The sequence below is a fragment of the Rattus norvegicus genome, chromosome 15 (assembly GCF_021556685.1).
Source record: "Rattus norvegicus strain SHRSP/BbbUtx chromosome 15, alternate assembly SHRSP_T2T, whole genome shotgun sequence".
NCBI classification, from domain to species: Eukaryota; Metazoa; Chordata; class Mammalia; order Rodentia; family Muridae; genus Rattus; species Rattus norvegicus.
Window position 1 is genome coordinate 105416613 of NC_141548.1, and position 13818 is coordinate 105430430.

The 13818-nt window shown below is 41.7% G+C and overlaps 1 protein-coding gene across 5 annotated transcripts in view; it reads left to right on the top strand.

Annotated features, from left to right (window-relative positions):
• The window catches only part of Pcca (propionyl-CoA carboxylase subunit alpha), a 334592-nt gene that overhangs the window by 166281 nt on the left and 154493 nt on the right, over positions 1-13818 (top strand). For all 5 annotated transcript variants that reach the window (XR_015638170.1, NM_019330.2, XM_087586568.1 and 2 more), the window contains 1 exon segment: positions 1625-1727. Coding sequence is in view for 4 of the 5 variants with exons in the window: in NM_019330.2 (NP_062203.2) it covers positions 1625-1727 (103 nt within the window). In the remaining variant the exon portion in view is untranslated.

Here is a 13818-nt window from a genome sequence, read left to right on the forward strand (position 1 = left end):
TGCTCTCAAGTGGTGTGCTAATTACAGATTCTGCATTATCTGACCTGCCCTGAGACCCATTGATTCTTATACAATTCTGCTAGAGTCACTTCTTACCTGCCACAATGCAGTCGGGCATGTGAGGCTGGCTAGACCATTGCCCCTGGAGCCAACTGAATTTTGGTTTGGAGAGAAATTGTGGAAGAGGGGCATTTGTTAATTGATTGATTTGTTCCCCCTTCTGACTGCAAGTATAGAGGCAGGAAAGTATGCCTTTATTTTCTTTGAGTCTTTCATGCTAGAAAAACATGGCCTTGTTCATGTCCTTGACTAGCATCAATCTGCTTCTGCAGAAGTTCGAACTTCTGGCCTTTTATCCTCACTTTCCTTAGAAGTAAACTTATGGAGGAGGAGTGATGACAGGAAACAGGTGTGAGAAGCTGGTGTGCTTCCTGGAGATCTTCCGTCTGGCTTTCCCATTTATGGCTGGTTTGTTTTCTTCACCCATTTAAATCTCTTTCCTGGACTTGGAGAAATGGCTCAGCAGTTAAAAGAACTTGCTCTTCTTCCAGAGAACCCATGTTCAGTTCTTAAAATCAATGTCTGTGGTGTATAACTTTCTATACTCCAGCTTTAAAGATCTAATACCTCTGGCTTCCATGTGCACCTGCATTCATGTGCTCACCCACGCATGCAGACACGCTCCTACACATAAATAAAATAAAAGAGTTTTGAGCTGCTGAACCTGGGTACTAGGAACCAAACTTTAAAGAGCCATGCATTCTCTTAACCACTGAACCAGCTCAAAAGCTTTGGTTTTATTATTTAAATAGTTTATAAACTAAACAGTTGTTTTCTTTCTCTAAAAGAGTCAATAAACATAACACTTCCTTTTACTTCAGAGTTCAGGTGACTGGTGGTAAGGTAAAGAGGAGAGACCAACCATATCAATCAGCCTTTCTGCTAGCTGCTACAGAGAGATGTTGGCCACCTTCCACATGTATGTCCTTAACCATTCATTGCTCACATTGCAGAGAAGCCAGACTGTGCATTTTGGAATTGGCTTTTCAGAACTTTTAGAATAAAAGGCACTGATACTCAGTCACAGCTTTAGGAAAGCTGGTAAATTCTTGTTCTTCAGTATACATGAGTAAGTTTGAAACAGGTGCTTAGATAAGACAATTTCTACTGAAATCTATTTCATGTTTTTGTGTAAAAATAGGAAGTGTTAAATGGTAATTGGAAATTTGTTTTCAAGAATGTCAATATTCTGGTATTCTGGTTGGAAAATAAATAAACTTAGGAAACACAACAAAATAAATCTTTTTTCCTGTGTTAGGCAGTGAGCTTCCAGTGAGCACAGCTTGATTTTTTGTTGTTGTTTGTTTGTTTTGTTTTACTTTTTTTCTTACTAAGTTTCTTTTTATACCCAATTACTTGCTTCTTGTACAATCCTGAATCTATTATTGGTGCCTGGTAAAGTTTTCCTCTTATTGGTTGATGACTCTAAGAGAGAGGTGCAGATGTTGTGTGATTGGTTGATGACTAAGAGGGAGATGCAGATGCTGTCTGATTGGCTGAAGACTCTAAGGGGGGGGTGCAAATGTTGATGTCACAGATATGACTGGTGATTCATTTCCTACAGGGCACATGTTAACACCCAGTGAGAGAGACCAGTTATTGGCTATTGCATCATCCTTGTTTGTGGCATCCCAGCTACGAGCACAGCGCTTTCAAGAACATTCAAGGTACGGATGGAGTGAAGGGGCAAAATGCTCAGGATTGTCTGCACAGATGAGTGCTAGTAAAAGCATTGCTGATCTTGGTTCCTGATCTTCTTAGGGTCTTGTGGGAAGTACAGTAAACTCACTGTTTAATGTGGTGCTGTGGGTATGTGGGTGCATTAGTCTGTTGTTTGTTTGTTTGTTTGTTTGTTTTTTACCTTGAAAAAGAGTATCTTAGCTGTCTAATTTAGACATCAGTAGAGGTAGGAACCTACTCTGATATTTACTGGGAATTCTGTTCAGCTTTTCTTGCATTGGTTATTTTTTGTTTTATTAATTCATTAGTCTTGAAAAGTGTTTACCATACAGTATTAGGAACCAGTCTGAATGGTTAAAACACATATGTCCAAAATTGGAAGCTGCAGGATGAAATTAACACCAGGTTGAAACAGTTGTCTGTAACTCCAAGGATAACTTCACTTTCTGGCGGCCCAGAAAGTTCTACTGGGGTAAGAACAACAGCTGATGGGCAATGCTGTTTCTCAGCTGTGAGATCATTGACGGTAAAGCAGTGCTCACTGACTGCCTGTGAGGAGGTAGACAAGTGACAGAGTTGGTATCTTAGTGCACTCTTAGCATGGTTCGTTCATGCTGCTGCTTTGGAGGAAGTGCTTGAGCCTTACTGTGCCATCTTTTTAGGAATATCGATTCATTAGATATCTGGAGAAAGGGAGAGGTAATGGTTCAACAAATTACAGATGATGGACTAGCGGGAGAGTGAGAGTGGTCAGCAGAGCTGCAAATCTGATGACTCTTCTCCTTGATTGCCTTGAAGTTCAGTACGGAGCCGGGAGCCACACGTGCTCCTCAGATGAAACTTATAACCCAGTTTCTCCATCACATGGGCCATATTTCAGGTGCTCAGTACCCACATGTGGTACAGGCTACGTATATGCTTTGGAACATAATGAGCCCTTTGATCATGGCTGCCCTGTCCCACCAGCTTCTGTGGGACAGTGCTGCTGTAGCAGGGGGTTTGCACAGGAGAATCTTAACCCCATGTGGTTTGTGGTTACTTTTTGGATGACTATTTCTGCTCTCTCTCTCTCTCTCTCTCTCTCTCTCTCTCTCTCTCTCTCTCTCTCTCTCTCTCTCACTATTTGAATTGTTATTACTTCAGAAGCCCAGAGTGTAGTTGAAGGGGAAGTGATGTGACTCTTAGGATCTGTGTTGACTTTTCTAAGAGAAATAAATATGCTCATTCATTCCGGGTAAGACTCTGAAGAGCAGTTAACATACGAGAAGTGAAAACCGGTGTAATCCCACACGTCATTAACAGCCACTTTAAACATTGCTTTTGGCGTTGACTGTATCAATCCTAGTAACACATTTAACATGCAGCCTCTTGTGCGTCGTTCTCTTTCTATACAAGCTTTAAACCCAGACCACAGCTCCATTTCTATCTCTTAATCTAGTTTGATTTAAAGACCCACAGTAATATGTTCCGACTATTTACTAGCCATTCTGTGGAAACACTGTTAAGTTTTAGAGGTCTCTAAATATCTGCATATAAGGAACCTCATCTGATCGTTCTTAGCTTCCACAGCCATAAGAAAGGCTCTCTGCTCACTTCCTCCCTGGTCATCTCTCAGCTGCCCCACTTGTTAATGTTTTAAGGGAAATTTCCACGTGCAAATAGACAAGCAAAGCCACACTTGGTCGCTGTGTCATTTACCCCCGCCCCACAAGTGCACCAAGTGTCTCCATCATAGTGCTTGGTGCTGCATTCAGTGACTTGGCCTCTGCAGTTCCTACTCTGCACTGTAAGTTTAAGCTTGCTGCCTTTATAAGTTTGCACGCCTTACGTTGAGCTCCTTGTCTTCTTATAAGGGGGAAGAATTAGACTAGTTAAAGACATAGGTCAGAGTTCAGTTATGCAGATAATTGTGCATATGGATATTTTCCATGCAACAGGTTAACTGTTCCTTCCTTTGAGTTCACTTTCAGTGGGATTTGCCACTTACTTAGTAGGCAAAGTGTTCTAAAATCAGCACCACTGTTTACAGGAGACGCTAAAGTGAGTCTCTAAGGCAGGCTTGCTGATGACGGCCCTGTGCCTGCCTCCTCCAAGCTGAGGTCACAGCCTGGCTTCTGAGGCTGTGGTTACGATAGGATTGGGAATGGAGTAGAATGTCCCCCTCCAGGTGTGGCTCTACCATGTCGCCATGGGTGTATTCATGTAATGTTTTCACTTCCAAACCAGTAGCTCGCAGCCCTTCCTCTGGCTTGCTTGTGTTGGCTTCGGATCATATTTTCCCAATTTCTCTGTGGTTTTTACTCTTTCATCATTTATGACTTGGAAAAAGACATTACTATGGACCACAGTATTTAGATAGTAAAGTGATAGGGGGCATTTCTGGAAAAAAAGAAAAAGAAAAGTTAATGGCAGAAATCATGGCATTCTTCTTGTAAGTGTGCAGAACATAATTTCTTACATGCATGCACACTGATTTACTGTGTAGTTATGCTCTTTCATCATTCTTAACGCTCTGGGGCTTACATGTGTTACTCAGAGTTAAGGCCTTGGGCTCTACCCTTAGCTCCAAAATGAAGTTAAAAATAAAAGCACTTTAATGAGCAGAGGCGTATATTGAAAAGCGCTGTTAAAGGAACACATTCTCTTATGTGAATTGAAAATGATCTTACTAGCATTATGCTTTGGTCTAGTAGTTTGTTGCACTAACTGATACTTGCTAGAAGGAAAAATAATAATGATAATCCCTTAGTCCCTTTTGGTAAAGTTTATATCTGTCTGAAACGCCTGCTGTCCTCAGCTGGAGACTGCTTGTGGAGCAGTCCTGGGAACTTCCCTTACCCTGGGTGGGACCAACTCTACCCTCCAGGCTTCTCAGGTGCTGGTGAGAAGGCCTGCCTGTCTTCATGGAACTGCTCTGTTCCCCTCTGTCTGCAGCATTTATCTGTAATTCATCTTCTGTAAGGTTCTGCGGCTCTGACGCTGTCATGTGTGCTTCTTGCTAAGCCGTGTAACTTATCATAGAGGGATGGTAGCTCAGTGGACAACTTTCCCCTCCCTGAGCAGAAGGCATGCTTGGTGTTCTTACGAGTGAGGCAGAGGCATGGTGCACAATCTCTTATAAGGAGTGTCTTAGGGTTTTATTGCTGTGAATAGACCCCATGACCAAGGCAAGTATTATAAAGGACAACATATATTTTGGGCTGGCTTACAGGTTCAGAGGTTTAGTCCATTATCATCAAGGTAGGAGTGTGGCAACATCCAGGCAGGCCTGGTACAGGAGGAGTTGACAGTTCTACATCTTCATCTGAAGGCTGCTAGTGGAAGACTGACTTCCAGGCAGCTAGAGTCCCATGCCCACAGGGACACACCTACTCCAACAAGGCCATACAAACCATCACAAGGAGCAATTAGAAAAATTAGCAATGTTTAACTCTTTAACTCATTGGAATCCACTTAATAATTGTTGTTGATAAAGAGAACTAGTGAATTCAGGCATAGTAGCTCCAACTTTTAGTCCCAGCACTTGGGACTGGGACTGAGGCTGGGGCAGAAGGATTGCTGAGTTTGATCACACTGTAGACTGCAGAGTGTGTAATGAGCTGGCTAGCACTACATAGTGAGACCCTGTTTGGTGTCAGGGGGAGGAGGAGGGAGGAGGAGAGGAAGAGAGGAGGAGAGACAAGAACTACTGGTACTTACATTTTGTGTTAAACAAACAGCAGCATTTACCACTGCAGCCATTTCAATGTGTTTAGGTTTGTAGGGTCATCCATAGCAACTGTGTTTGTGGTTGCCCTTAGAGCTTCTTCATCTTGTAGAGCTGAAAGTTTGTAGGCCCAGAGCTGCCATTCTGCTCCTGGTTTCCACAAGTCTGATTACTTTATTATTACTTGCTTGTTGGTCTGCCTTTCTTCCCCCACTCTCTCCTTCCCTCCCTCCCTCTCTTATTGTGCTGGATAATTTTGTGTCAGCCTAACACAAGGTAGAGTTATCTGAAAGGGGGGAGCCACAGTTGAGAAAATGCCTCCATAAGTTTTCCTGCTGTAGGGCATTTTCTTAATTAGTGATTGATGGGGGAGGGCCAAGGTCATTGTAGGCAGGGCCATCCCTGGGCTGGTGGTCCTGGGTTTTATAAGAAAGTAGGCTGGGTAAGCCATGGGTACAAGCCAGCAAAGAACACCCCTCCATGGCATCTGTATCAGCTCCTGCCTCTCGGTCCCTGCCCTGTTCTAGTTCTTGTCCCAGCTGTTTTCAGTGATGAGTTGTGATGTGGAAGTGTCTGCTAAATAAACTCTTCTCTCCCCAACTTGTTTCATCACAGCAATAGAAACTAAGACATGTGTTTTCTTCTTCCCTTCCCCATCCTTCTTCCCTCTAGTGGGACAGAGAAGGGCAGTGATTCTTGAGTAGGGACTGAGGGTTGTACCCTGTGGGGAGGGGAAGTCAGTGCAGGTTTTCAGCAAGGAGCTTGCTGCAATGTAGGTACCAAGAAGATTTTTTTTTTTGTTTTAGCTTTACAAACAGTTAGTAACCAGGTTAAAAATGGAAGCTGGGAGACCAGTAAGAGAGATAGCAGTAGCTGTGGTGTGAGCCTAGGAACTCTCCCGCACCTATCTTCTTTAGATGGGGAGGATACAACAATGGGCTTTGAGAAGGAGCAGTAGAAGAGAGAAGAGAGTGAGGCATGGCTAAGCCCACACGTCAGGCACCTGTAATCCATTGGGAGGTGGAGGCAGAGGGATCAGATTGGTCTTCTACATAGATATATAAAGTCTTATGCTTTACTCTGATTTTATAGAAAAGGGAACATTCCGCTTAAAAGGACAACTTAAAACATATTCTATTGTCAATGTTCAGTATGGCAAGTATTAATGTTCTTCAAAATAGTAGTTGTGAAAAACCATGCATTAGTACTGTAAAGATTAGTATGTGGTCAAAAATCTTGTTCTAATCAAAATACTAGAGAGGTAATTTGCATGAGGATGCCTTACACCACCACATCTCTTCTGCACTGAAATGCACTGAGGCCTCCAAAGGCCTCTGATTTATGGCATGTCCTATAGCTAGGTTTCTCAGGGTTGGGAATCGTGAGTTGCTTTGGTCCGTTGGCCCCTTCATCCGTCCCTGAAGTGTGAACAGTTCAGTGGTGCAGCAGGTGGGACCAGGGCCTAGTGAGATGCCCGGAGTACGGTTCCAGCTTCAGGGTAAGGTACAAACACGTGATACAAACTGCTTTGCCAAACTGCTTCAACCTTTGTCTTCATTGTCCTGTCTGAAGAGCAGCAGTGTTGGCTTGTTCAGCTTCTCCAGCTCCTTCTGCTCTGAGCCTGTTTGAATTGAACAAGGTCAGTTTCACTCCCATAATCCCTAGTTCAGATGTTAAAGTCTCAGAGCCAGAATGTTCTTATGAACTGTGGTAATATTGATGAAATATCGATGAAAACAGCTCAGCCGGCAATGTGGCTCAGTGTGTGCTCTGACTGAGAGGGACTTTTCAGGCATCTGACCAGCCATACAGCCTGCCACCAAACAGTTTAACCCTTTGAACCACAATCCTCTAAGGGGAAATTGCATTCTCTTGAATTCCCTCTATGTACTGTGTTGACATCTGTGTTATACATTCTTTTCTCATCTGGCTTTCTGATAAAATGGAGAATCAATGTCCTAATGATTTCTACCTGACAGATGCAATTATCTGAGGTTTTTCTTGCTATTGAAAGGCAGTAGCCTTTCCCGGTCTTGGATGTGATTTGTTCAGTTGTTCTTACGTTTCCGTCTGGAGGGTGGGTGAGTTTCATGTTTCAAATAGGATTTTAACCATTGAATGCTACCTGGGGAAAGGAACACAGAAAAAATTTAGCCTTGTGAAAGTCTTCTCTAAGAAAAAGCCAGTATTATTGTGTAGTTTGCATTAGAGCAGGGTTAGTTTCTGAATTTAAAAAGATACGTCGTATTATATCACATTTATACCACCTATGAAACAAAACAGCTTTTATATTATACTTGATTCATGACGTTGATGTGGATGGCTGACTGTATACTTTGCATATTTCCAAACACATGTGGCCGTGCAGTGTCTTTGGAATACAACCCCCTGAAAGCAGCAAGAAGAGACTGGGAGAGAAAAATACTAACGCAGTCATTTCCTGTTGGCCTTTTCCTGTTGCTCTTACTGTTTTTAGTTACTTACGATGTGCGTGTCTTGTTTGAACTAGAAATCACAGAGATCCCGAGCATGAACTCATGGATGTGTAAGATGACTCATCTGTAACATTTGCTGAATACAACATTTAAGAATATTTTCTTCAGTTTGGTTATTCTGCAAGGGCTAGATGTCAGAACAGCCTGTTATTGTGGGAGAGCCTCTGTCTCCCCTGCCCTGCCGGCAGACGCTCGCTCGTGCACATTTCATCAGTATTATTGTAATTCTGTGGCTGCAGGATACTTGGCAGCTGGTGCACCCCACTGGCAAATCCTATTCATTCTTCTCTCCCATTCACCATTGCCATTGGAGAATTGATTTCTCTCTTCTCTACTCTAACCTTTCCCAATTCATTTCGGATTGTTCAATGTGAAACATTTTAATTTCATATCATACAGCTATTCATCTCACAATCCCTTTTTTAACCTGTCACCAGGGTAACAGCATAGCATGCTTTCTTTAGGCAATCAAGTTTTTATTTCACATGCTTAATGTTGCATTAAATGTTTGCATTTTGTTTAACCCCCATTAGATACTTTGAGCTCTGGATATGTTTTATAGGGTAATGAAATCCCTGATTTTTGAATTGAAACTAAATCAACACCATCAGTGCATTTATAAGAAAATGTCAAAAGATTAATTTGCATAATACAAAGATGATTGTTAAAAATCCAAGTTAGCCGATCTGTGCAAAGTAATTTTCAGTAGGAAAAGGAGCAGTATTTGTATATTTATGTTTGGCCTTGTTCCAACAAAGAGTTTAAAATTGGTTTAGAGAGATTTGTCAGGGAGAGAAATGTAATATTGAAAAGAGGATGGAATTAGTACAAGTGGGGAAAAGGCTTTGGAAGACTTTGCTTAGTTTTTCAGCTTCTTCCTGTATTTATCCATAAAAGAACATAATGACTCAGGTGTTTAATGACAGGTGGAGTAGTCATATGGACCAGAGGAGAGGAAAGCTTGCTCGATTTGGGGGCTGTGTTCATTAATATCTGCTTGTCAGCTCACTTCCTTATTGCGTTCCCTTAGATGCACAGAAGAGTGCAGACGGAAGTGTGTGTGCTCGAGCCTGGTCATCTGAGACAGCGTGGCTAGATTTATGTTTCTTTTACCTTTTCATCTTCACCCCAAGCAAGGATTTCAGTGAAATAAATTCTGTGAAATTTAGAAAAATATAAGTAGTACAAATAAAACTGTAGGAACAATAATGAGAGACCAATGAGTCATGTTTGAAAGTCTGGTTGTTTAAAATGATACTTATGTAGTAGTTGTTCATGTTTATACTTAGATCCTATTTTATAGGTACTAATGTTTTCTTGGTAATAGGACAAAGTAAATTAAGCTTCTCATGTTATTGATTTTTAAGAATTTTGAAGTTATATATATATCTTATGTATTGTATATATTAATATATATCTTAGAGGTTTAGATATAGAAAGTTTAGAAACTTTAATGTTTTCTTGCCTTCAGCTTGCTTCTCTGTGGAAGTTCTGATTTGCTCTCTTGAGGTTCTGTGGGTCTGGATAGCACAGGCCCAGCCGACCAGTGTCATGAGCATCTGTCTGCTTCACAGAGCTCTGCTCCTTTAAGTACATTCTTCTTTTTATGCTGTTAGCCTTTTGTCTTCAGAATTAAGTCTAAGTCATTCCAGCATCACAGATAATGCCCATATGATACGATGCAAGAATTTATGACAGGACAGAGTCACCCCTTCTTTTAAGAACACTAATGTCAAATAAGATAGATTGTTACCCAAATGCCAAAGTAGAAGAGAGATGTCTAGATTGTTTTCTCGAGAGAAGGAATCTAAATTTTTCTTTTTTAAAAAATAATTAAAATTTAATTTAATTTTTTTAACTTAATGAGTTTACATTCCACTCACTGCCCTCTGTCCAGTCACCCCCTGCCACAATCTTTCCCCCATTCCCCACTCCCCTTTTCCTCTGAGTGGGTCCCTCACCCCCATATTCACCCACCCTGGCACTTCAAGTCTCTTCAAGGCTAGGCACTTCCTCTCCTGTTGAGGCTAGACAAGGCAGCTCAGCTAGAAGAACATATCCCATAGACAGGCAACAGCTTTTGGGATAACCCCTCTCCCCCTCAGTTCCAGTTGTTTATGACCAACAGGAAGGCCAAGCTGCACATCTGCTACATATATGCAGGGAGGCCTAGTTCCAGCTCTTGCATGTTCTGAGAGCATCAAGGGTCCAGGTTAGCTGACTCTGTTGGTCTTCTTGTGGAGGTCCTATCCACTCAGAGCTCACAACCTTTCTTCCTATTCCTCCATAAGAGTCCCCAAGCTCTGTCCACTGTTTGTTTGTGGGTGTCTGTATCTGTCTGAGTCAGCTGCTGGGTAGAGCCCCTCAGAAGACAACTTGCTCCTGTCTGCAAGCATAACAGAGTACCATTAATAGTGTCAGGGATTGGTGCTTGCCCATAGAATGGGTTTCAAGTTGGACCTGTTACTGGGTGGCGATTCCCTCAGTCTCTGTTCCATCCCCCATACCTGCATTACTTGTAGACAGGATAAATTTTAGGTTGAAAGTTTTGTGGGTGGTTTGGTGTCTCTATTGCTCCACTGGGGCTCCTGCCTGACTACAGGAGGTGGCCACTTCAGGTTCCATATCCCCAGTGAGTCACTGCTAAGTTCACCCCCATTGATTCTTGAATGCCTCTCTTATCCTAGGCCCCTGTCTCATTTTGGAGATGCCCCCCTCACTCCTGTCAGTTGCAGATTTTCATTCATTTTCATAGCCATCTAGCCATCTCTCCTGTCCTTACCCCAACCTGATCCTGGTCCCCCATTCCCTCCCTCTCCCTCCCGCTTCTCTCCCTACATCAGCCTTTTATGATGATTTTATTTCCTCTTCTGAGTGAGATTCAAGCATCCTCTCTTGGGCCTTCCTTGTTTAGTTTCTTTGGGTCTGTGGACCTGTATTTTATGGCTAATATCCATTTATAACTGAGTACATACCATGCATGTCCTTTTGGGTCTGAGTCACCTCACTTAGTATGCTATTCTCAAGTTCCATCCATTTGCCTGCAAAATTCATGATGTCTTTGTTTTTAATAGTGGAATAGTATTCCATTGTGTAGTTATACGATGTTTTCTTTATCCACTCTTCTATTGAGGGGGTTCTAGGTTGTTTCCAGCTTCTGATTATTACTAACAAAGTTGATATAAACATGGTTGAACAAAGTGTCTTTGTGGGATGGTGGAACATCTTTTGGGCGTATGCCCAGAAGTGGTATAGCTGGGTCTTGAGGTAGAACTATTCCCAGTTTTCTGAGAAACTGCTAAATTGATTTCCAAAGAGGTGTATAAGCTTACACTCCCATCAGCAATGGAGAAGTGTTCCCCTTGCTCCAGATCCTTGTCAGCATGTGCTATCACTTGAGTTATTGATCTAAGCCATTCTGACCCCACTTTTTAATTGGGTTATTTGGATCTAAGTTCTTGAGTTCTTCGTAAAATTTGGTTATTAGTCCTCTGGCAGATGTAGGGTTATTGAAGATCTTTTCCCAATCTGTAGGCTGCCTATTTGTTCTATTGACAGTGTCCTTTGCCTTAGAAAAGCTTTGCAGTTTCATGAGGTCCCATTTATCAATTGCTGGTCTTAGATCTTGAGCCATTGGTAATCTGATCAGGAAATTGTCTCCTGTATCAACCAACACATTCAAGGATATTTCCCACTTTCTCTGCTATGAGATTTAGTGTTATCTGGTTTTATGTTGAGGTCCTTGATTCACTTGGACTTGAGTTTCATGCAGAATGATTAAGTATGGATCTATTTTCATTCTTCTATATGTAGACATCCAGTTAGTCCAGCATCACTTGTTGAAGATGCTTTCATTTTTCCATCGTATGGTTTTGACTTTCAGTAAGAGAATAATGATTGGTCACATAAATTGTATCAGTAATTTCAAGAGTTCATTCCTTGATAGATACCAAAATGGATGGGGGAAAGAATTGGAGCCAAGGGCATATAGTGCAGTTTACTGGTAGAACTAATGTCTACCTTGTAACAGGCCATGCATTTGATCTGAAGCACAGATACATACATATGTATACATACCTGACTGAAGTGTATCTTCCCAAAAGAAAAACACTTCCAAATCAGAATTTCCTTCATACTTCCTACAAGGCAGGTCTGTCAGAAACTACAGTGTGTGAGATGCATATGTGGTTTTTTGTTTGTTTTGTTTTTGCCTCCTAGTGTAGTCACTGTCAAAGGTATCAGAGAATGGCTAGAACTTAAAAAAGTAGCCACTATCTTATGCCTCAGAGAAGACATTTAGGGTTGTCAGAACTTCTTGACATCAAACAGGATATTATGGCAAAATGGCAATACACAGGAGAGTTTCATATTGGAAATTTGCTCCCCTCCAGTTAATGACTGCATCTTGAAATGTGTGTGCACAAGGCTCCAGGGAGCCCAGCGTGGAGAACTTGCTGGAATGATGAATGAACAGAACTTGAACTTGAGTTACATATGAAGAGATATGCTGATGACGCTTGCAGTTCTGAATTTATCAGTTGGAAGGTCTTATAAAAACTTTCCATTAAAACCCTGGAGGGGAAAAGACTATCCCTGGGGAGAAAAGGCTGCTTCTGGATTCAGCAGTTTGGGATGTTTGATGTATTAAGAACAAAACCAAATAGACACATCCTTATATGACAAGCAAGCACGACTTCAGTTATTAATTAGTAACTTCAGTGCCTGCTGTCATAAAGACCACTCAGAAAGATCACATAAACTGTGCAGCCCCTTCAGTATCTCCCCAACCCTGAAGGTTGATTTGTCATGTAGGTTAAGAATAAAGGTGACCCATAGTTCAGAGAAAAGGCAGTCAGAAGAAACCAGCCAGGAGAACGCGAAGCTGTTAGAACCATGGGTAAGGATTTTAAAAGAGTTTAAAGAACAAATGAGAGAACTGAAGTGGAACTCAGCATGGGAATGGAAGTAATACGAATTCAGGGAGTGAAATTCTAGTTCTGCAATGTATCTGCCACGGAGAGTTTGCTGGGGACACTGGAAAGCAGGCTGGTGGTGACAGAAGAAAGGATGAGTAGTTCAGAAGGTAGATGATGACAGTCTATACGGACTGAAGAACGAGTGAACGGGGTTCCAGACATTGAAGCATAGAAGGGTCCCACACCCCAGCTGTGGCAGTTGGTATGAGAGGCACACATGCATCCAAACTTACGAGTTATGTGCCCTAAATATTAGGAGTGTTGGAGTGTCTTCTTTCCATGTGTGAATATGTGTGTTTGCATGTGTCTGGTCATACATAAACATATGTGGCTGTGGAGACATGAAGCATACATGAGGGAACTGCCTTCATGATTCCTTCACCTTCTTCTCCGTGACAGGGTCTCTCAGTCAGGCCCAGATTTCTGTTACAGCTGGTCTTCCTAGCCAGGTTGCTATGGAGATCCTTTCTTTTCCTGAGCTCTGGGTCTCTATGCCCACTTGGCTAATGTTCGTTCTGGGGCTCCAAGCTTCAATCGTTTTGCTCACACAGCAAGCACTTTAACCACTGAGCTGTCCAGACCCCGATTTTTTGTTTTAAATGTAAAATATATTTCGGCAAGTATGTTTAATTAAAGACAGTTTAGTGTTATAAGGAAAGGTAGTACACATGTGTTAGGAGTCACAAAAGGAAAAGGGGTGAACAGGGCAAGAAATGTTAAAAAAATACAGTGGCTGTTGTCTTTTTTTTTTTTTTTTAATCATCAATCTAAGTTTATTTTAAGTAATTTAATACTTAGCTTGGTGTTAAAAATCACACTAATATAATCTTTAAAATGTTGCATGTGTTTCTCTTTTTAAAATCATATTTGTTTTTTTGCTTTTTTTTGTTTTTTTTTTAAA